At 44.6% G+C, this 23,647-nt stretch overlaps 1 protein-coding gene across 3 annotated transcripts in view; it reads left to right on the forward strand.

The window, feature by feature from the left end:
* Positions 1–18,009: 18,009 nt before the first annotated feature.
* Positions 18,010–23,647, forward strand: part of Bicd2 (BICD cargo adaptor 2) — a 46,695-nt gene continuing 41,057 nt past the window's right edge. For 2 of the 3 annotated variants that reach the window (XM_015506285.2, XM_015506286.2), the window contains exon 1: positions 18,011–18,299. In XM_015506285.2, the coding sequence (XP_015361771.1) occupies positions 18,060–18,299 (240 nt within the window). In that variant the 5' untranslated portion in view covers positions 18,011–18,059. Of the gene's footprint in view, positions 18,300–23,647 lie in introns of all 3 variants that reach the window. The other variant, XM_048800511.1, reaches the window with a different exon arrangement.

Below are 23,647 nucleotides of genomic sequence, written 5' to 3' on the forward strand. Positions count from 1 at the left end.
CCTGGTATGAAATCCCAGTGCTCACCACTGGGTGGCACTCTTAGGCTCTTGTCATAGACTCCCCTCTGTATAGGTGATCCCTGAACTGGTCAGCCAGCCTGTTTTGTGGGTCACACAGTGGTTTGAACAGAGAATTTGTTGGCCCTTGAGTTCCAAGTTCTAGCCTATAAATAAATAAAGTGATAATCCAGGGCCTGGGTTGTGGCTCAGTGGTAGAGCACTTGCCTTGCATGAGTGAAGCCCTGGGTTCAAGCCTCAACACCACATAAAAAAATAAATAAAATATTGTGTCCATCTACAACTGAAAATTTTTAAAAAAAACACCTTTTTTAAAAAAAAAATTGATACTCTGTTTGCCCACTATATATTTTATATTGCTTCAAATTAACAATTGTATGGACTCATGCAATTCTATGAATCCCAATTTAGTTATCCGATTCATATTGGCTGAAGGGCAAACTTACATGCTTTCTGTTTCATAGTACGAGGTAGAGAAATGTTCCCCAGTAGGACATAGAAGCCACCCCATTAACACATTCAGGTAAAGGAGATAGATGGAGCCACTTCACAGAAGTTCTTTCAAATTCCAATTTTCCTCTGGATTTTCACCATGATCCCATCAGCCCAGCCACTGTCACTTCCCCATATCCTCTCAGTTTAATTTAGTGCCACCAAAGACCTCACCAACTGGAGTCACAGTGCATCAGGGTCCCATGTCCGGGTGTCCCAGAAAAATTTCTACAACCCCTTTACCCACACATATGTTGGTGATTGAAGTGGGCCTTTGAGAGGTGATTAGGCTAAGATGAGGAAATTGGGGTGGTACCTTCATGACAGCATTATTGCCTTGTAACCCAGACATCAGAAAGTTTGCTTCTCCTTTCCCTCTTCCCCTCTCCCCATCTCCTTTTCCCTCTCCTGATATAAACATCAAAGTGGACCTGAAAGTGGCGGGTGGTTAGAATGTGTCCCTCTGTCCAAACACTGATGCGGTCCACAGAGAGCAGAAGACCACCTTGCTCTGAGCATCATCTGACTAACCCTTGAATTTTAAACTAAGAATTCATCAAGACAAAACCTAGGAAGCAGGACTTAACCACAAAAATAAGAACAAAACAGTCACACATTGTTAGGGAGACAGAGTTCACAAAGACACAGACAAAGCAAAAACAAATAATGCACAAGAGGGGAACTGTGCATAACTGGAGTCAGTACAATGCATTATCTCAATGTCAAGTTCTCAACAAAATATTATAAGACATGCAAAGAGCCATACTCAGGGAAAAAAAAAAAAAAGGACTCAATAGGAATTGTGTCTGACTGCCCCGAGGTATTGGTTTTAGTAGACAAAGCCATCAAAGCAGCTATTATAAATAAATGAAAAGGGCTAAGGGAACCCATATTTAAGTAGCTAAAAGAGTACGTTATAATAGCAACAATTCAACAAATAGAGAACCTCAGTAATGACAGAAGTTAGACAAAAGAACCAAATGGAAATTCCAATTCTGGAATTGAAAAGTACAATAACTGAAGTGAACCCTTTTTTAAAGCTATCAAAAACAGAACTAAGGTGGAAGAATAATCAAATAGCAAACTTAAAGATAGATGATATAAATTGTTCAATCTAAAGACAAAGAGATGGATGGCAGTTTTTTTGAAGCAAAAAACATCCCAGCCTTCTGCCGTTTGTACCTGAATTGTGGTACTTCAAGAATAAACACTTTTCAGTTTGATGTAAGCTTTTGGCAAATTTCCAGAGCCCTAAAAGAGTTGAGTGTTTTGTTTTGTTTTACTGTTTTGAAGAATTTGTCTGGATTTATAGGTGCTTTGGGGGAAAAGGATATGTGGAATCTGTCAAAACTCCAAGTAGCATTTTTATTGAAAAAAAAAATTCTCTTTTATTGTTGAAGTGGTAGCATTGTGAATTTTTCACTCACAATCCACTTCTGAGGCACTTATTCTCTCACTCCCTGAGTTGCAAGCACTGGAAGGCTCAAAGCTACATTTCCCAGACCACTCTGCCCTTTCGGCTCTGCATGGATTGACTTGGGTTCTGTACCTGACCCTAGCAGTGGGGAGCCCGCCAGGTGAGGATCTTTCTTCTGCTCTCGATACTGAAAGGTCAGTTCGACCTTCCAGCAGAACTCACAGGCTGTGGAATATCCCCAACGTTGGCAAAGGCTTCAAAACCTGGGAGCCCAGAAAGGACACCTATCTGCACGGCAGCAGTTTGGGTGAGAGCTTGGGAGAATGGGGTATGCACACGAGCTGTTTAACAGTGTTTAACAGTGGCCTCAGGAAATCTGAGTGGAAGTGTCAAGTTCACTGGGCATCCAGAAGGATGGGGAGGGTTTTGGTCACAATGAAGTGATGATAAATTGAAGAGCTGACATCCCTCTCCACCTAGCAGGGCTTGTGGATTCAGATCCATGGATATCACTCTAACCCTCCACCTCAGTTGCCTCCTCTGTAAAGTAGGGATAGTAGCTAACACCTGGCTATAGATGGGATCTTTAATATTCCCCAAAGGCCCATTTGTTAAAGTCTTGGTCTACAGGTGGCATTTGGGGAGATAGTAGAAACTTTAAATGGTGGAGCCTAGGGGCTGTGGCTGTGGCTCAGTGGTAGAGCACTTGCCTGGCATGAGTGAAGCACTGGGTTCTAATCTCAGAACCACGTATAAATATATGAATAAAATAAAGGTCCATCGATGTCTGAAAAAAAATTTTTAAAAAAGGTGGAGCCTAGTGGGAGGCCTTTGGGTCATTGAGGGCATGCCCTTTAAGGAAAGAGTGGAACCCCAGTCCCTTCTTCTCCCCATTTTTCACTACCTGTCTAATGAGGTTAGTGGTTTTGCTTTGTAGCACTGCCTTCGTGACATGCTGCCTTGACAAGGGCCCCAAAGCAACAGGGCCAATCATTCATGAACCCAAACCTCCAAAATTGTGAGCCAAACAAACTTTATATATATGTATGTGTATATGTATTTGTATATGCATATATATATGTACACACACATATGTATGTGTATATATATATATACATATACATACAGACATATATATACACATACATACATATATAAACACACCCCACACACATCACATATATGTGTGTGTATATATATATATATATATATGACAGCAGAATGCCTTTTGATTCATTGTACACCAAAAAATTTTATTTTTTTAATTTTTTTTCATTGTAGATGGACACAATACCTTTATTTATTTATTTTTAATCAGTGCTGAGAATTAAACCCAGTGCCTCATGCATGCCAGGCAAGCGCTCCACCACTGAGCCACAACCCTAGCCCCTGAACTTTTTATCTTTATAAGCTTATCATCTCAAGTATTTGTTACAGTAACAGAAAGCTGACTAGTACATGCATGAGGCTGTGGCAAGGGTTAACAAAGGTAAATGCTTGGGGCTTGAAAATAACCTGGAACAAAGTAGGTGTTCAACACATTGTTGTAGCTACTTACAGAGAAAGTAATAATAGCAATGAAACATTTGGTCTGTATGACATGAACTATGCATTTACCTCGCCTGCTGTAAGAGCCTCCTTTGTTAAATCTGTAGAAACTTTGGAGCCTGTTGTTAAACTTGGCCTCCATGGAATGTTCAATTGTGTACACTCATGATTACATTTTATTAAAAACACAGCAAATGCCCCAAACTCATCACTTTCTAATTATTGTGCTATATTTTGCTACCATTTGTGTTCTTGAGGTTTTTTTTACCTCTATGTGTCTGAATGTGGAGTCACCCTGCAATTGCTGCTATGACTCTCTTCCCAATGCTGTTCAGCTAGCTTAGCTGAAATTAACAGCTTGAAATTAACCATGGGTGGAGTTCAAAAATCACAAAATTATACAAATTAGGCCTTTATTTTTTTTAGTAGTTATAGATGGACAACATGCCCTTATTTCATCATTATTTTTTAATATTTATTTTTTAGTTACAGTTGGACATAATACCTTTATTTATTTATTTTTATGTGGTGCTGAGGATTGAACTCAGGGCCTCACACGTGCTAGGCGAGCGCTCTACCACGGAGCCACAATCCCAGACCAGGCCTTTATTTTTTAATAGCAAAGCAGATGGTTAAATATCTACCAGCACACTATCTGGTATCTATTATCCTTATTGTTATGGATTGATTTGTGAACCCCCCCCCCCGAAAAAAAAATTCATATATAGAAGCCCCAACCCCTCCTGGGATTATATGTGGAGATAGGGTCTGTGAGGAGGTGTTAAGGTTAAATGAGGTTCATAAAGTAAGAAGGGACTGATCTAGGATTGGTGTCCTTGTAAGAAGAGAAAGAGACACCAGAGAGGTGGCTCCATCATGTGAGGACACAGCCAGAAGGCAGACCAGGAAGGGAGGCCTCAGCAAGCACCGGACCACGCTGGCATTTTGGTTCTCTGTGAGAACTGGACTGTGAGAAAATAAATGTGTGCTGCTTGAAGCCCTCAGTCTATAACATTTTCATCCCAGCAGCCTGATGGTGTCATTACTAGAGTGCGATCTAAGTTCGTGGGAGGACCGTGCTTCCCCACTCTTCTCCGCTTCCTCTATTACCCCTCTGCCTCCTCCTCATTCCTCAATCCATATGAAAACCCTTCATTCCCAGTCCTTCTCAGGTAGGTCCCCAAGCTGCGCGAGGCTACCATGTCCTCTGCAGGGTCCTGAGGTCACAGTTTGTGGCTGACACTTTTGTTTGGAGATTCTGAGTGTTGGACCCTAATCAGATATATTATTTAAAAGATTTTTCTCCCATTTTGTTTAGAATTGTCCTTTGAAGAACAGATTTCAAATCTGATGAAGTCCAAATTGTCCATTCTCTCTCTCTCTCTCTCTCTCTCTCTCTCTCTTTGTAGTTCTATTATAATAGTTAAGAAACCTAGGACCTTACTTAATCCTATGACACAAAAATTTATACATGTGTTCTTTCTAAGAGTATCATACAGTTAATTAGGTCTTTAATCCATGCTGAGTTATTTCTGCATCTGTATGAGGTGGAGCTCCTACTTTGTGTGTGTGTGTGTGTGTGTGTGTGTGTGTGGTATTAGGGATTGAACCCAGGGCCTTCATGCATACAAGGTAAGCACTCTACCAATGGAGCTATATCCCCAGCCCTCCTATTTCGTTCTTCTGTATGTGGTTATCTGTGTGCCTAGAGCATATGTTGCAAATCAGCTTACCACAAGGTATGGGTCAATATCTGGGCTCTTAATACTACTCCATTGATCGATTTCTGCAAACAAACAAACAAACCAACAAACCCCAAAAGTCACCTGGATTTTGATAGGGCCCATATTGAATCTGCAGATCAATTTAAATGTGTCAGAGCTTTCCAGGACAAAAAGGGCCCTGGAACAAGGAGAAACGCTTGCAGACAATCTGTCAGATGATAGTCCCACTTGGATGCCTCCTCCACAGCTGTACTGGCTCAAGCAACGGGACCACCAGCCACCTGAGCACAGGGGTCTGAGGAAGATACCCAAGGGAGAGAAGTATCCACTCACCAGTCAAGAACAAGATAAGGAAAGGAACCCAAGAGAGCTCCCACCCGGCAGCTCTATCATTGAATGACTGTGGTTACATCAATTCAATAACTTTTAGTAACTGAAGGGTCTCTTTCCAGGAACAAGAGAATTGCTCAGGGCTCAAGGGTAGTATGGACATTTCTTGATGCATTAGTGTGTTTGCAGAAGACAAAGAACAGCCTAAAGATTCATTAGTGGGGTTAAAGTGTGGCATATCTACATCATGGAGTACTGTGGATCCATAAAAATACACAGTGATAGGGAACAGTGCATATCATACACAGCACATACTATTTAAAAATGGAAAGTCCCCTTGCAAGGGACTTACTCTTCTCTGTATATTTTTCATGCATAAATATGTATGATTTTGATACATTTTTTTGAATCTCTGATAGAAATGAGCACTTTTGGGTTAGCACTGTGATCATCAGGTTAAAAGTCATGGCATATTTTCTCAGTTTATTAAATGCAATAAAATAGATATAGCCTGGCCAGGCTTGGTGGTGGACACCTGTAACCTCAGCAACTTGGGAGGCTGTGGCAGGAGGATCACAATTTCAAAGCTGTCCTCAGCAATTTAGCAAGGCCCTAAGCAACTTAGTGAAACCCTGTCCCAAAATAAAAAATAAAAAGGGCTGGGGATGTAGCTCATTGGTAAAGCGCCCCTGGATTCAATCCCCAGTACAAAAAAAAAGAAAAAGAAAAAGAAAAGAAATATATATATATACATATATAAAATATCTTTTTGAAAAACTAAAACTAAATCACATTGACTCTAATTAGTACATGGCTAATTAAGTAATCTACTAAGATACAGATTGTTCCCTTTATTATGATTAAGTTTTAAAACTCTGAGATCATTAAAAATTCACTTGTTGCTTTAGGAAATGAAACAGAGAGATCTCATGTACTCTTCATTCAGTGTCCCCCATGTTTTCTCCAAAGAAGATACACAAATGCCCAGGAAGCACATGAAAAGATGTTCAACATACTAGTCATTAGAGGAAAACCACAATGAGACTGCTCCTCACACTCATGAGGATGGCTCTTATTTTAAAAATGGAAAATAACAAGTGTTGTTGGGAATGTGGAGAAATTGGCAGTCCTGTACATTACTGGTGGAAATGTTAAGTGGTGCAGCTGCTATGAAAAACACAGGGGTTCCTCAAAAGCTAAAGTCAGAGTTATAATATAGCCCAGCAGTTACATGTCTAAGTATATACCCCACAGAATTGAATGTTGAGACGCAAATAGAAACAAGTATAGTCATGTCCACAATATTGTCTTCAAAATACCCAAAGGGGTGGGAACCATCGGTGTCCACCAACAGAGGAACAAATAAAGAATATGTGCTCTATTCATACAATGAAATATTATCCGGGGAGCATGGTGGTGCATGCCTGTAATCCTAGCTACTCAGGAGGGTGAGGTAGGAGGATCAAAATTTCAAGGCCACGCTGGATAATTGAGTGGGACCCTGTCGCAAATAAAATTTAAAAAGGGCTGGGGATGCAGGTCAGTGGTAAAACACTTGCCTAGTATGTACAAGGCCTTGGTACCACATAGGGGGCGGGGGAAGAATCCATCTATAAAATGGGGTGAAGTTCTGATGCTACTGCAACAGGCTTGAAACCTGAAAGCATTTCACCAAAAGGGAATAATTGCTGCTCCCACATCTGAGTTCTGGGCAGGACCTGGAGGCTTGGCCAATACTACAGCCTAAGTCAGTCTCTTCTGTTCTCCATTGTGTGACTTCCTCAGGACTTGATCCCTATGAAACATCTCCCCCCCCCTCAAATATTTTTTCTTTTAAAAATATTTATATATAACAGCAGAATACATTAAAATTTGTTTACATGTATAGAGCACAATTTTTCATATCTCTGGTTGTATACATAGTATATTCACATCAATATGTATCTTCATACCTGTACTTTGGATAATAATGATCATCACATTCCACCATCATTAATTACCCCATGCCCCCTCCCTTCCCCTCCCACCCCTCTGCCCTATCTAGAGTTTGTCTATTCCTCCCATGCTCCCCCTCCCTATCCCACTATGAATCAGCCTCCTTATATCAAAGAAAACATTTGGCATTTGGTTTTTTGGGATTGGCTAACTTCACTTAGCATTATCTTCTCTAACTCCATCCATTTACCTGCAAATGCCATGATTTTATTCTCTTTTATTGCTGAATAATATTCCATTGTGCATATAAGCCACGTATTTTTATCCATTCATCTATTGAAGGGCATCTAGGTTGGTTCCACAGTTTAGCAATTGTTAATTGTACTGCTATAAACATTGATGTAGCTGTGTCCCTGTAGTATGCTGTTTTTAAGTCCTTTGGGTATAGACCGAGGCGAGGGACAGCTGTGTCAAATGGTGGTTCCATTCCCAGTTTTCCAAGGAATCTCCATACTGCTTTCCATCTTGGCTGCACCAATTTGCAGTCCCACCTGCAGTGTATGAGTGTACCTCCCCCCAACCCCCGCCCCCCAATCCTTGCCAACACTTATTGTTATTTTTATGCATAATAGCTGTCATTCTGACTGAAGTGAGATGAAATCAGACTGGTTTTGATTTTCATTTCTCTAATTGCTAGTGATGATGAACATTTTTTCATGTATTTGTTGATTGATTGTACATTATCTTCTGAGAAGTGTCTCTTCAGGTTCTTGCCCATTTATTGATTGGTAAACCAATGGTACAGAATAGAGGACACAGAGACTAACCCACAAAACTACAATTATCTCATATTAGACAAAGGTGCCAAGAACATGCATTGGAGAAAGATAGCCTCTTCAACAAATGGTGCTGGGAAAACTGAAAATCCATATGCAACAAAATGAAATTAAACCCCTATCTCTCACCATGCACAAAACTCAACTCAAAATGGATCAAGGACTTAGGAGTACAACCAGAGACCCTGAGTCTAATAGAAGAAAAAGTAGGCCCTAGTCTCCATCATGTGGGATTAGGCCCCTGCATCCTTAATAAGACCCCTGTGGCACAAGAATTAAAATCAAGAATCAATAAATGGGATAAACTCAAACTAAAAAGTTTTTTTCTCAGCAAAAGAAACAATCTGTGAGGTGAATAGAGAGCCTACATCTTGGGAGCAAATCTTTACCCCTCATACATCAGATAGAGCTCTAATCACTAGGGTAAAAGAACTTGCATCATGCCCAGTTGCCCTGAATTCACCCCACTGTCAGACCACATTATCCATAATTCTACATTTTTGTGTCTCTGGGGACTTCTCTCTGACACACATCTTCCATGCCTGGCAAATACCTGCCCATCCTCTGAGGCTCAGCCAACGTTCCCCAACTCCATACTGCCCCTCACAGTCCCCAGTGTCCCGTGTACATCATCTGTATCACGGTAGCAGTTAGATATTGAAACCTGTTCCCTCTGAAACGTGAATCTTCGAGAGCAGGACTGTGTCTCGTTCCCAGCAGAAAGGGCTAGGGGAAGGGGTGGGAGCTGGAGTGTGGAGCCGCATAGACTGGGGTGCAGATCCTAGGTTTCTCCAGTTATAAGTCATGTAACCTTGAACAAGTAATTTACCTCATCCTGCCTCGGTTTCCTAATCTGTAAAATAAGAACAATGGTACCTTCTTTGTACCTTGTTTGTGCGGCTTGAGAGGTAGTGAATGTTCACTGACTGCTCAGCACAGGGCTTAGAGCAGGATAAATGCTCAACAAGTATGTCGGGGTCTTTGGCACTGCCATCATTACTGCATCTGAACCCCAAGGGCCTGGCACAGAGGAGGAGTTTCTGAATGAGTGATATTTGGGCCAAAGACCTGCCAATGTCATATGGATACTCAGGTATTCCATGTCATACTGAGCCAAAGTACACCTGGGCAGGAAAACACCTGGTGGGGAAAGGGCCTTGCTCCTGGGCCAGCCAGGAGGGGCTCACATCTGCAAACACTCTCACCACTCTATGGAACAGCAATTGGGAAAAGCCTGTTGACATGGCTCCATGTGGATCAGGTCCCAGCTTCTGTGTGCCTGACTTTGCCATCTTCCATCTTTGCCTGGGATATTGGAGCCTTTGCTCACAAAAGCAGAGTGGGTCTGGGTCATCCAAGGGGATGACCTTTTTGCCCCCACTCCTCTGGCTCAGGGGTCCAGCCTTAGATGGGGCCACTGCCCATATTCCTGATACCACCCCCAGATGCCCCGAACTCATTCCCTGTTTCTTCACCTCTACGGAGGCTGCCTCCCTCCTCCTGTGCATTCCCCACCTTCCCACCAGACGGGGAATGTGGCTGGGGAGCAGTGCATGTGAGACCAGCTTGATCTTCATAGGCTGAACCCCTTGGGACTCTGGTTGGAACACTTAATGTGGTCCAGGAGATGCTAGGCCTCAAAGGGGTCCCTGCCCTAGAGCTGACATTGAGAAAATAATGTGACTCTATTTTTGAGAAACCAGCCTCTGTTGAGAGCCACAGTTAAGTCGGAATGAAGCCTGGCATTTTGCCAGAGGGAATGGTTGAAAGGTGACCCTGCTCTGGGAATAGGGCGGTTCTGGGGGATTAAGGCGGATTCTGCTGCAGAATTAGGGCGGATTCTGGGACGCTACTTTGGAGTTCCCCTTGAGTTCTCCCGGGGTTCCGAGAATTGTCCTGCGGAGCCCGGTGGAGGGAGTGGATTCCTGGGAAGTGTGTGTAGAGTGCTGGTGAGAGTAGGGGAATAAAGAGTTGCTGTTTGAACCTACAAGGCTTTGTGGCAGCTCGGTTATTTTGTGCCCAGCCAGACTGCGGCATTTGGTGGCCCGTACAGGGAACGCCTGAAGCTTGGAGGTAAGTGAAATTGCTCGCCCCTGAGAAAGAGAGAATGGGTGACCATTTCAAAAAACAACGTGTTCTTGTTTTGATTTATTTTGTTTTTATTTCAAGTTGCCTGTCCCTAGAACTCTCTCAGGCAAACTGGGGAAAATGGTTGGCTCAAAGTTTGAAGTTGTTCGCCCCTGAGGAAGAGAAATTGTTAGAGGAAGGAGGCACCTCAGTAAGACCAAGAACAGTTAGGACATATGTTGATACAATACAAAAATTGTAGCCCATGGCTTTTTAAAGAGGAGTTGTTAAATATATCACAATGGGACCATCATGCAATCCCGTAGAAGGATTTTTCTTCAACAAAAAAGAGATGGCTAGTTCTGTTTACTACACTTGTTTAAGATCTTGGTTTTTACAGACATCTGATTAATTTATAAAGCTAAAGTGCTAAAACATCAACCACTAAATATAAAATCAAGTACTCTTTACTTATTAAGTTCCATAAGGTAATATATTTAAACATTATGTGTGTTTTCATAAATTGGTAAATGGAAAAAAAGTTTAATATTGCTTTGTGTCTGTGTCTTTGCTGAAACAAGGTTACTAAGAGTTAAGATTCTACAGGTGTAATTTATACACAAAGAGTATAAGAAGTTTCAGTTGGGTTTCAATTATAGTATTATAGTACCATAAAAAACATGAAAGTATTTCATCTTATTAAAGTGGAGTAATTTGTCTAAATTCAGAAATTTTATAAGGGTTGTTTCAGAATGTGAATTTATAAAAAGGGCTAATGGCTAGAAAAGAGATGAAAATATATTTTAATATGGAAGGTTAAAGGAAAAAGAAATGTTTCTAGTTGAGATAATCTTTGTGTGATAAAGTAAAAAGTTGTAAAATGTCTAAGTAAGTTGCAAAAGGCTTTAAAAGGTTAAATTAAAGGTGGTTAAGATGCCTTCACGGCGGAGGAAAGATTGCGTCATTCAAAGCCTAGTTAATCTTAAAAGCATTACTTAAAAAAAAAACCCATAAAAATGGGAAGATAATAGGATAAAAACAATTTGGATAAAGAAGATTAAAAATTTGAAGTTAAAAACTTTAAAGACAGAAGTACAGAAGGTAAAAAAAGATAGAAAAGATGTAGAAAGATAAAAAAAGATGTAGGAAGACAAAAATTTTAAACCCATAAAATAGGAAACAAAAAAAAAAAAACTAGGAGAAAAAAAAGCAACTAAGGGTAAATGTACAAACCTTAAAAAAAAAACTAAAAGATAAAAACAAGATAAAAATGGTTAAAAATGTCAAATAAAGGTATTTCAGATAAAAAATACAAAAAGCTAAGACAACTATTAGATACAGACATTCAAGATAAAAAAAGGTAAAAGAGAGAAGTTTAAAGTCAAATATTGGATAAAATAGAAGAACAAGGAGATTATTAGTAATTTTTTCAAAAAGCCCATCAACTTTAATTTCTGGTGGTACAAAAATTAAAAGTCTCAGATGAGGGTGTTAAAATTTATAGACAAGAGCCAATTTAAAAAACATTAAACTAGAAGGAAATTGGTTTAAAACCACATCAAAAATTTAAAAGGACTAAAGTAATTCTAAAAACTAAGGCAAAATGCTTTTGGAAGACTTGAATTTAAAAGGCATTAAATCTGGTAGTTTAGTTTGCTTTAAAAAATATAAAGGACTTTGATTATTCAAGTATTTCAAGATCAAAAATAATGTGTTTTCATTGGACTTTGAACTAAGATAATTTGTAAAATTGGCTCCCTTCATGCCGGAGAAAAAACTAAAGATATTATAGCTCATTGCTTACAAAATTTTGCCACTGTGGACGTTCCAAAACAGTTAAAAACAGATAATGCCCCTGGCTATACTTCTACCTCTTTTAAACAATTTTGCTCATAATTTGGCATTACTCATAACAGGAATCCCATACAATCCACAGGGACAAGACATAGTTGAAAGAGCTCATCAAACTATTAAAATGTACTTATTAAAGCAAAAAGAGGGAATTAGAAAGGGGTATATATCCCCCCAAGATAAACTTAAAATAACCCTTTTTACTCTAAACTTTTCAAATTTGGATTCATCAGGGCTTAGTGCTGCTGAAAGACATATGTGTCCAAAAAATGTACATAGCCCAAGGTACTTTGGAAGGATATTCTAGCAGGACAATGGAAAGGTCCTGACCCAGTGATTTTCTGGAGTCGGGGGTCTGTTTGTGTGTTTCCACAGGGAGAACAGCAGCCAATTTGGATTCCAGAGAGATTAACTAAAGCGATTTCCACAGACCAAAAAGAAGCTGATTTGACTCAAATCCATAACAGCTGATATCCAGAGCTCCAGTTTGGCTATTCTTACATCTGCGACAGTGATTCTCCCACACCTGGAGGCTAATGAATAATGAACACCATTAAGGCCTATTTCAAATGTAAGAAACCTTGGGGCTTACTTGTGGGAATACCTTCAGACCCATTATGCAAGTTACAGGAAGAAGGATGGGATATCATAAGAAGAATCAAACCCAGGTGGTAACCAGGATGCTTTTTTTCAATATCTATTTTATTATTGCCTTTTCCCACATCATGAAGTTCTATTTTGTTTTTTGAGCTCATATAGACCTAGGTTAATATTTTTCTGATCAGTTCTATTTTTTGACTGTGGAATTTTTAAACATTGCAATGGAGATTTCACCTGTGTAAAGCTATAAGGCCTTTACTATTGTCTTATGTGTTCTATGTTATGTGTGCACATTTGTGTTTTGTGTTGTATGTTTGTATGTGCATGTGTCCGTATAGCATATATAAGGAGCACTCATGAAAAAATGGATCCAAATTTTTTTTTATTCACGTGATTTAAATGGTTTAATTTAAATTGGGTAAACAGCTGTTGAGGATTGTTTTTAATATGTGAACAAAAAAGGAGGTTAACATATCTGTTTGTTTACTTTTACCTTTCCTTTTCATTATATTTAATAATTCTGTTCAGGATAATGTAAATTGTTTAGAAAATTGCTTTCTTTTAGTGCCTGCTGGAATGTTACATAATTTTTCTTAGCCATCATTGCCAGAATTCCTATCTTCATCCCAGTGCCGGTGAAGACAAAGATAAAACCAAACTACAGCTTCTGCGATAGCTATCACAACAAACTGTATAAACTGATGCATCAATGAATAATAACTCAGCAAGTGATGCTCAATCAAGGAGTCGATTTACTTTGGGAGGAAATGGACATATTGATAGACTCCTCCGCTTTGAACTGCTTGCAGAACTTGCCTGGACTATGTATCACTTGCATGCATTGTGAACTATCTGTTGGTGCAGCAAATTGTGGTAGTGCTGGGGTATCTTTGCTGATGGTGTCATTGGTGGTACAATTTTTTGGCTTGGTGCCATGGCATTTTGCATCCTCCTCCCTTCTGCTTGTGATAGTCTAGAATTTGGGGGCAACAGAGGTGAGGCAAAGAGCCTCACCCCCCAACTGGTGCAAAGGCCTATCCACAAGTATGGCTGTATGCTGGACCGGTAGTCAATGATGGGTAAGATCCAATTGCAAGGGTACCAACCTAAGACAGGAGGCTGACACCCTGAGGTCAGCTCATCTGATGACGGGTAAAGACCATATGTAGTATTGGACAACCTAACACAGGCACAGTCCCTAAGCCACATGCTTGTTGTTTAATTAAACAGAAGGGGGGAGATGTTGAAAGCCACAGTTAAGTCGGAATGACTGGCATTTTGCCAGAGGGAATGGTTGAAAAATGACCCTGCTCTGGGAATAGGGCGGCTCCGGGGATTAAGGCGGATCTTGCTGGGAATAGGGCGGCTCTGGGATTAGGGCGGATCCTGCTGCCTCTGTCTGGTGCCCACTACTTTGGAGTTCCCATTGAGTTCTTGTGGGGTTCCAAGAGAATTGGCGCGCGGAGCCTGGTGGAGGGAGTGGATTCCTGGGAAGTGTGTGTAGAGTGCCAGTGAGAGTTCGGGAATAAAGAGTTGCTATTTGAACCTACAAGGCTTTGTGGTGGCTCAGTTATTTTGTGCCCAGCCAGACTGCGGCAAGCCTCTACCTCAGAGCAAAGCCTATCCAAGGAAGGGGACATGACCCTTGTCCTTGGAAAAACCCATAGAGTACTCCTAGGCACATACCCACCCTGCTGAGTTGTATGTCTGCAAATAACAGGAGAGATCTGCAGCGCCAGGTGTCCTTGACTCAGTTAGGCTAGGTGAGGACCCATAGCAACCTCCTAGCAACCACCAATCAGCATGAGATAGGGAAAATACCTGGGATGCCAGATGACCCCCAGTAGTTTATGGTGGTTGATAACATGTTGGGAAACCATGTAGTTTAGCACGTACACCCCTCATGGCTTAAACCAGTCAGTTCAAAGGAACCCCCCTCTTGTACTAACCAATCACCCTTACCCAACTTGTTCCCGCCAGTGAATGTGCTAATCAATGTTAAGAGTTGTTGTTTGACTTTCCCGTGGTGTGAAATGATTTGCTGTGTGATGTTGTGACACATAGAGTATCTCCCAAAAACCTATAAACTGAACAAAGGGCCAGGACTCACTCCCTGGGACCACTGCATGGGAAACGGCTATGAGTCCAGGCTCGAGCTTGCAATAAAGACTTTTGTGTGATTGCATCGCATTCGGCTCCTGGAGGTCTATTGGGGTCCCACGAATCTGGCATTACAACATTCTAGGGAGAGGTCCACAGTGCAACAGCACATAGTATCCAACAGAGGAAAGCAAACAAATCTGGGAGGTGAGGTGCAGAGGGAGGGCCATTCTGGGGTGTGCAGAGCCTGGGAGGTGGCTGTGACAATTTGGCTTTGACTCTGAAAGGATTTGAGTAGAGAAGGTATGACCTTAGGACCCCTTTGCTGCCATATGAGAACAGACTGCGGTGGTGGTGGTGGTGGTGGTGGTGGTGGTGAGGTTGGGAGGGGAGTGCAGAGGTGACATAGTGATCCAGGGAGAGGCAATGGAGTTGGGGCCAAGGAGGGTAGCTGGGGCTAGCAGGAGGCTCTCATGTGAAGTTTGTCCTGAAGCAGGGCAGGCAGTGTTTGCTGGCAGAGTGAAGGGAGGTGAAGGGTGATAGATACCAGGGATTCGGATGTGAGCCTAAGTTTCCTTGATTGTAAAACAGATGGCCTAATTTGTGACATTGTGAGGACTCAATGAGTTGATGCATGTCAGGGACCTGGCCATGTTGGGAACCGAGAAGGAGCTCAACAAGGGGGTGGCCCACGGTCTGTGGGGCAGGGGGAGCCACTTGCTTCTTGTTTTTGTGGGTCCCTTATTTCTGCAGCCTTGACCTGATCAATTCCTGTACATCCTCTTTCCTCCCTCAGGCAACACCTCCTCAGAAAAGCATTTCCTGATTCCTCCACCCTTATTTGTCACCATTGTGGATCCTAGGCTCCTCCCTCACATCCCTAAACTGTTCAGTGCTGTCCCTCCTGCAGAAAGAAAGCCCACAATGTTAGTGACAGATGCTCTGTCTATAACTGAATGTATATGAGATCTTCTACCTTGTCTCCAAGTTTAAAATTCTCTGATCAGTGTCTGCCCCAGATTTCCATGGCCTTTCCCCTCTCTCCTCAGACCTGTCCCATAGACAAGTGTGGCACAGGGGTAGGGAGGTCGCCAGTGTAGGCCAGTCTAGGTCTGGCAGGCATTGCCGAGGCTGTGCACTTGTTCAAACAAGGCTCTTTCCTCCTTTGCCCTAGAATCTCTCCCACTTAATACAAGAGCTTGCCTAGGTCTAAGATGTGGGAACTTCAGTGTGAATCCAGGACAGTCCAAGCAACTGGGCACATCAATCATGTCCCACTTCTACTACGGCTGAACTCCTTAATATCATTTAATATGACAATCCTAAGTATGACGCACTCTCCTGAAAACATTAAACCACTAAAAAGAATCAAGGCTACATGGGGAAATGCCTGGTTGCAGGTCTAGAACTCAGAGAGTACAATCTTGGAATGACTCAAGCCAGAAAGTGAGAAAATGCTTTAAAAAAATTATGACATTTTGAAAGGGTATGGAACCAATCTGGAGGAATTCTCCCACTGGCCAAATTTGCTGACATTTGAATATCAGAGTAAGGTGAGTAATGTATTGTAACCCACTGAGTAAAAAGAATTCATGGATTCGTATTGCTAATGAATTAATGAGAAGGAATAGTTTTCTTTCACTACAAAGGCAACTCATAATGAAGGATGGGTGGAATCCGAAAAACCACTAGTGTGGAAATGATTTATCCATGTAAGAAATATCAATTCATGCTAAACTAAATGTTTGAGGAGTGACAGGATATTTGCAAGGTCTATCTTCTCCTGTGACACTAATCACAAAGGAAAAAGCCAGCGGCAGTCAGGGATGCTGATCCATATCACGCGCCTTCCAAAGTGCACTGAGAACTAGCAACAACTCAGTGATGGTACAAAATGCATGACCTAATTTACCCATGAGGATATGTCAAGAGTGCACATCACTGCTCTGCAATCCTTGCAAGGGTGGGATTGAAGAAGACCAAGGAAACCCGAGAACTGAATGCATATGGATCCTGCATTAGAAAAACAAAAGCTCTACAGGATGGTTCTGGGACCCTAGTGAAATTGAAGCATGGATTGTGCACCTGTGTGCTGTGATTTTTATTGTTATAATTTCTTTCTAATTTGATTTTGGGTTTCTTAAGAGTGACCATAAACCAAGATAGACATGGCCACTTTCTAGTAGAGGGATGGAGGTGAGCGTAGTTAGCTTCAGGTGTTATGTCAGGTGCGACAAAATGAGGAAGTGAAACGGAAATCTGTTATGGGGTGTGTGTGGTGGGGCAGTTGTGGATTGGATTGGCTGGTTCAAAGAAAACGGGATGGGAGAATGAACCTATTTACATGACTCTGGGGTGGACCGCTAGGTTTGGGTTTTGTGGGGGTGCGCGACTATGGGGTATGTGGGAAGGTTTTGGGGACAGTGAGAAGAATTATAGCCATACCACACACAAGGAGGGTTAGTTTCATCTAGGCACAGATGAAGCGTATGATGTAGCAAATAATTTAAGTCATGCCTGAAAATGGTGCCAGGCAGAAACTCTATTAAACACATCTATGGCACTGTGCTCTCAGAATGTCTTCATCCCCATGAAACACGCTTTGAAGGATTGGAGGTCACGAGAGGAAGCAGTGATTAGGTCAGGTTCCCTTGGACTCCCAGCGCCCTTAGGCGTCACCAGCAGCCTTCCACACTTGCACCCAAAGACGCCTGGACGAGCCGTCACACGGTCTCCAGGCTTTGATCACAAGCTGTACACTGACGCTCCTGGCGTAGAGAGCTGCCTTGCTCTTTACACTGCCGGGAACTCGAGCCTAGGGGTACTCCGCGCGGGCCACCAGAATCCACGAGTGTCCGAAGAAGCCGGTGCTAGTCCGCGACGTCGGCGGCGCGGGCCAATCACCGCCGGGGGCTGGGCAGGCGCGGGGCACGACGGGCCCTGTAGTAGGCGTGCGGACCGAACTGCAACCCCCATAATGCCCCGGGAGGTGTCGGCTTCGCGACGGCGCCGGAGGGTCCGCCCCCGCAGGGCGCGGACCAATCAGGGCCGGGGACCGGGTGGACGCGGGGCCCGACGGGTCATGTAGTCGGCGCGGCGCAGGACTAGAGTCCCCAGTGTGCTCTGNGGCGCGCCGCCACCATGTCGGCGCCGTCGGAGGAGGAGGAGTACGCGCGGCTGGTGATGGAGGCGCAGCCCGAGTGGCTGCGCGCCGAGGTGAAGCGGTTGTCCCACGAACTGGCAGAGACCACGCGCGAGAAGATCCAGGCGGCCGAGTACGGGTTGGCGGTGCTGGAGGAGAAGCACCAGCTCAAGCTGCAGTTTGAGGAGCTCGAGGTGGACTATGAGGCCATCCGCAGCGAGATGGAGCAGCTCAAAGAGGTGAGCCACCGCCTGACTCTAGGGCGACCCATGTCCCGCGACCCTGGTGGGCTGGGGCCTGTGGGGATAAGGTCATCCTGCCCAGCGGGGGTTGCTAGGGGTGTGGACGCGGGGGCACGGGGCCGAGAGCTGTGGTCCCGGGCGGGGTGTGGGAGTGGGCTTGGCTTCGGCCGGCTGCGGCTGCAGGGCGCCTTGCAGACTTCCTTGCCTGCCGGACTGCTTCTCTGCTGGCCTTGGCGGCACCTTCGTAAGGGCTGATGCTTGCGGTTCTCGTCGCTGCCCTGGGTGTGTCTGTGTGTAGAGTGAGGGTGGGCGGGCAAAGACTGAGTCCAGGGCTAAGGCCACGGACGCAGGTGACCCGCTGGGCAAGACAGAGCCTGGGACTGGGTGGCCGCTGCTGTCACCTTCAAGCAAATCACTTCCCCTCTCTTAGCATGGTTGCTTTCGGCCCATTTCATCTCCTACTGTGAGTGTCCAGAGGCCGGGAAGGAGCCCTAGGGAGTCGGGGCTCTGGTTGTACATGGCCATTGCTGCAGGCTGGAGTCCCCCAGTGTCCTGTTCTGTGGCCCAGCGCTCTGTCCTCATCGCGGTGATTGAGCTTTCACTGCCTGGGATGCATGGCTCCCTCGCCCACTTCCTGTCCTTCCCTCCCCCTCAATGTGGTGTCTGTGTTCCTCCTGGACGGAAATCTAGGTGGCCTGTGTCATTCCCACTGTGGAGAAAGGAGGTTAGACCCCCAGGCTGACTGAGAGCTTGCAGGAGGGGGCTGAAGGAGGGGCCTGGGCAGTTCTCCTGGGATGGTTTAATTACCAGTGCCTCTCCCATCCTCCCTGACTCCTCAGCCCTGTAGTGGAGATTGAGGAGAGAGAATGAACTTTCTGGATGCATACAGTCCACATTGGACCCGGGAACTACACCGTGCTAGTGATGATTGTGGGTAGGGGCACTCCCTGATGACCTTCCTCCTCTGCAAAATGGGGTGCAGCATTGCTGGTTCAGAAGGGGTTGTTTTGAGGGTTGTGTGTTTGGAAAGACTTGGTGTGTGGGGTCAGGCAACCAGTTTATTTGATGTGTCCCCTTCCCCATCTGAACCCATCCTAATCTTGGCTCTTGATCACAGGGCTCACCTCCTGGCACTGCTGCTTCTAGCCAACATTGGGCAGATATCTTGACTCTATGAAGGCTTTTTTTTTTTTTTTTTTCCTTCCTGGGGGAGATAAATAGGATACCTGTCTGTGATAGTGGAGAGGAGGAAATGAATTAATCTTTAAATCAAAGCAGAAAAAACAGCAAGTTCTGGGTTAGTAACAGAAAACTACTGCCCCTCTGGGCAGGTGGGATCTGGGTCCTTGGACGAGATCTTGAGGACTTGACCCTGTTGTTTGTCAGGAAGTACTGTCACCTTCTCCAAGCCAGGCCCCACTGGCATTGGATCCACAAGGGATGGGATGTAGTCCCTCCTGTAAAGGTCCCTCATCTTGAGTTAGGAAGATATGACAGAGGAAGGCCAGGGACTGTGAGAATGTGGCTTGAATGCTTTCATCCTATTTCTGGGGGATTCTGCTCCTCTGACACCTACTGAGGATGTCCTTGCCTTCATTTCTTGAGCAGAGGACTCTTGGGGGCTGTGAGGCTGTGGGAGACCTGAAGATCTTTTGTGGACCCATTGCCTACCTGCCCCCTGGGAGGTCTGCAGCACTATCAGAGCACTCTTACCTCTGCGCACACAGTGTGTGTGAACCCTGCTAGGCAGCCCCCGCAGTCCCCTTGTGTGATAACAGCTTTCCTTCAGTGGTATCCACTGTGAGAAGAAACTGTTGCTGACTTGACTCGTCCCCATTTCCCGGCCTTCAATTTGTTAGCACTTCGCTATTATGGACATAATCATTTTTGGCACAGTGAAGAATCATGGCATAATGTTGTGGCATGTAGCTGGAGGGCAAGTCCCTAGCAGAATGGGGAAAAGGGCGTAAACCATTTCTGTTGGTGCTCTTTAGGTGTCTGCTTGCTCAATTTAATGTCATCTCTTGTCTCCTCTATACACTGGCCACATGGCCCTGGACAAATTGCTCCTCTCACTTTTGTAAGCTGGAATAGGGTTTCTGCTTGAAAGTCCTACTAGAGTATGGAGGAATGTGCATCAATTTCAGCAGATGTTGCCAAAATTTTGTTCATAGTTTGCCTCCCATGAATATTGTGCCTTTTCTGCACATCCATGCCAGCATAGGTTCTTGCTAACATGTTTGATTTTGGTCAGTATGGAAACATCAGGTTTTGTTTTAAAAGTCAGGATTTCAGGAGGTAATATTTGTGAAGGATTTTCTCCCATAGACAGGTGAACCATCTTAGTTATTTTAAGGTTATTTCTTAAAATAAAGTGAGTGTAATTACTAATAAATTATTCTACAAACAGAATTACTTATGCTTCTCTGGTATTTCTAGATAAAACAATCTTTGAGGGAAGGAAGCTGGCTGACTGGTCCCAAGTGAGTGGATTTATGACCAAAGTGGAGGAGAGACCTGTGGTGGGTGAATGGAGTCAGGGCTGGCCTGCTGCCTTTCTCCCTGGGGGATGTCTGTGACCTCATGTTGGCTGGGGCTGGAGGTAGGGAGGCCACCCATGGCCCATTTTGCTGATGATTTTTTGAGTTTGACTCAATAAAGCCCACATCTTCTCTAAATTATACTATGCCCTCTCGCCTTCCCCAGCATGGTGTGGAGGAGAATTAGATGGACTTTGGTCAGCCACATGATGTTGGTGGTGTTGGTGGTCCTGAGTGGCCATGGAATATCTTGTACTGTATCCTCAGCTGCAGCTTCCAGGAGAGAGATGTGTTGGGCTGACGGGCATGGCAGGTACTATAGGTGAATGGGCTGAGTTCAGGTGCTCTGTGGTTCTCATCAGAGAGGAGACTGTGTTGGGAGAGGAATAGGAACAGTCTTGGCTCCACCTGAGGTTGGGCTCCATGTATAGGTCTGGATGCCTTCACTGTCTTGCACCACCTCAAATAGTGCTGAGCACTGGAGTGTCACCACCCTTGTCTCTGAGGTGTGCTGGGTGGAATTGCGTGTCAGACTGGGCATGGCACCTGGCATGCAGCAAGTGCTTTGTCAGCCTCTCCCCCACCTCACTCATGCCTCCATCTCGTTTTGGTATCTGCAGCTCCTCCCTATTCCTGTCAGTCGTGAGTGGTTTCTTTTGCTGCCTCCTGAAGGCCACCCTGTGTGTCATGCCCTGCCAGTTCGTGGGACCACCCTGTTTCTCCCTATGCTCCTGCTCACCCTTCCTCCTGGAAGTCCTGCCCACCCTTCAGCCTTGGACATTTCTTACTGGGAGCTCCTCTGGCTGCCGCCTTCTGGACTTGCCTGAGCCTCTGTTCCCAGTGTTTGGGCTACTGGAGGTGGAAGGGTGACAGGGCAATTAGCAGAGTTTCCACCCAACATCCATCCTTTGGTGTCCTCAACAGAGAGTTACTGGAAGTGAGCCCAACCTCCTGAAGCAGGAAAAGTTTTGTTTTGGTTAAGGCAAGTGGGGGATTCTCCAGCTCCTCTGATACCTACTGAGACTGTCCTTGCATTCATTTCTTGAGCAGAGGACTCTTGGGGACTGAGAGGCTGTTGGGAGACCTGAGGATCTTTTGTGATGACAGTGATCAGATATCTGCATGAAGAAGCCTGTCTTGAGGTGTAAGCTGGTATCCTGTGAATCCTTGAGGCACTAAAAGTGACCCTGTTCCCAGGATCTAACAGTTGGGAAGAAGTAGCTACAGACCTCCAAAGATGATGGCCAAGTGTTTCCATTCTTGTCACTGACTGCCTGGGCTTCCTTTCCAGCTGCTGAATCTGGGGCAGAGGTCTTGAAGGAATCTTAAAGTAACCTTCACATTTAAAAATGTCTGAGACTTCCAAATCAGGCTCTGGTACTGTTTTCTGCAGGGCTGGGGACTAGGCACCTGCGTCCAGTAGAGAATCTCCCCCAGGCATGTGGATGGCGGCTGTAGGCCAGCCCTGCCAGCATGTGGAGGCGTGGCCTTGGCCACCTTCCACTGGAAGTGCGGCTGGCACAGCTGTGTTGGAGCAGGCTGTCTTTAGGGATGCCAAGCATGCTTTGAGGCTTAACAGGTGGGGCCAGAGGGAGGGCCAGACCCAGTGCTAGGAGCCTGGGAGCCCTTGGGGAGCCAGGCATTGTTTGGGCAGGAGAGGAAGCTAATTGAATGTGGTTGTGTCCAGCCCTATGGTTTTCTTACTCTGAGGCCAAGGGTAGAGTTTGGACCCTGCCTGGCGATCAAAAAGTTTGCTGCCCTGGATGAGCCACTGTGCTTGTCTGGGCCACAGTAGGTTAATAATGGCACTAGCCACCACAGCCTGGCACTCTGAATGAACACTTGGGCTGTCACTGTTTTTCCCTTGGGTCTGAGCACCCAACTTCCATAAGAGCCATGGCCCAGGTTTGCGTGGGATTCCTGTTGAGCCTCCCTTATCCCTGGGCCAGCTCAGACCCTCCTTTGAGGGTGGAGGTGAATTTTGTCTTTGTCAGTTTGGGGCAGCACCCATCAGTCACACCTGCACCTTTACATTACAATGGACTGGAGGATGGGCTTTGCCCATGAGGGTATAGAAGGGTTTGGTTTCTTCTTAGGTAATCCAAGAGGTGCCACCTGTGGGCAGGGATGGCCAGGACTGTGCTGGCTCGGACAGGCAAAGTGTTGGCTTGAACCCTGTGTTGTCTGTTCAGTGTTCAGTGTGGCTCCTTGAGCCAACCCCCAGAGCGGGAAGGGGCAAGGTGAATGCCCAGCTGCTTCCTCAGGATCCAGTCCCAGGTCTCATGCCCAGCCAGCTGTAGGAGGTGGATGGAGAGACGAGGGCCTCCCTGCTCAGGTGGATGTGAACATCTAGGAAGACTGGGGACCAGCTTCATTTTTAGAAGTTACTGTGTTTAAAAAATTGTACGTCTTAGGAACCTCAGAATGTAGAGCAGAGCAGTGTGGCACCCTGTAGGACCTGTGCAGATATGCGTGTTAAGTGGGGAACACCAGACATTTCTCCTGGCCAGCTCTTCTTCCTGAGAGTGTATAAGATACACATTCACCATAACAGGAAACGCTGGATGCTTCTGTGAAAGAGAATTTTAAAGGCAGATTTTTGAATGGTTCCCCTCTGAAAGGACTGTCCTAGTTTTTATATATGTAAGTATATATATGTTTTAGTTAGAGATGGACACGATACCTTCATTTTATTTGTTTATTTTTTTTTAATGTGGTGGTGGGGATCGAACCTAATGCCTCACATGTGCTAGGCAACTGCTCTACCACCGAGCCCAATCATAGCCCCAGCTGTACTAGTTTTTA

This window comes from Marmota marmota, unplaced genomic scaffold (assembly GCF_001458135.2).
Source record: "Marmota marmota marmota unplaced genomic scaffold, marMar, whole genome shotgun sequence".
Taxonomy (NCBI): domain Eukaryota; kingdom Metazoa; phylum Chordata; class Mammalia; order Rodentia; family Sciuridae; genus Marmota; species Marmota marmota.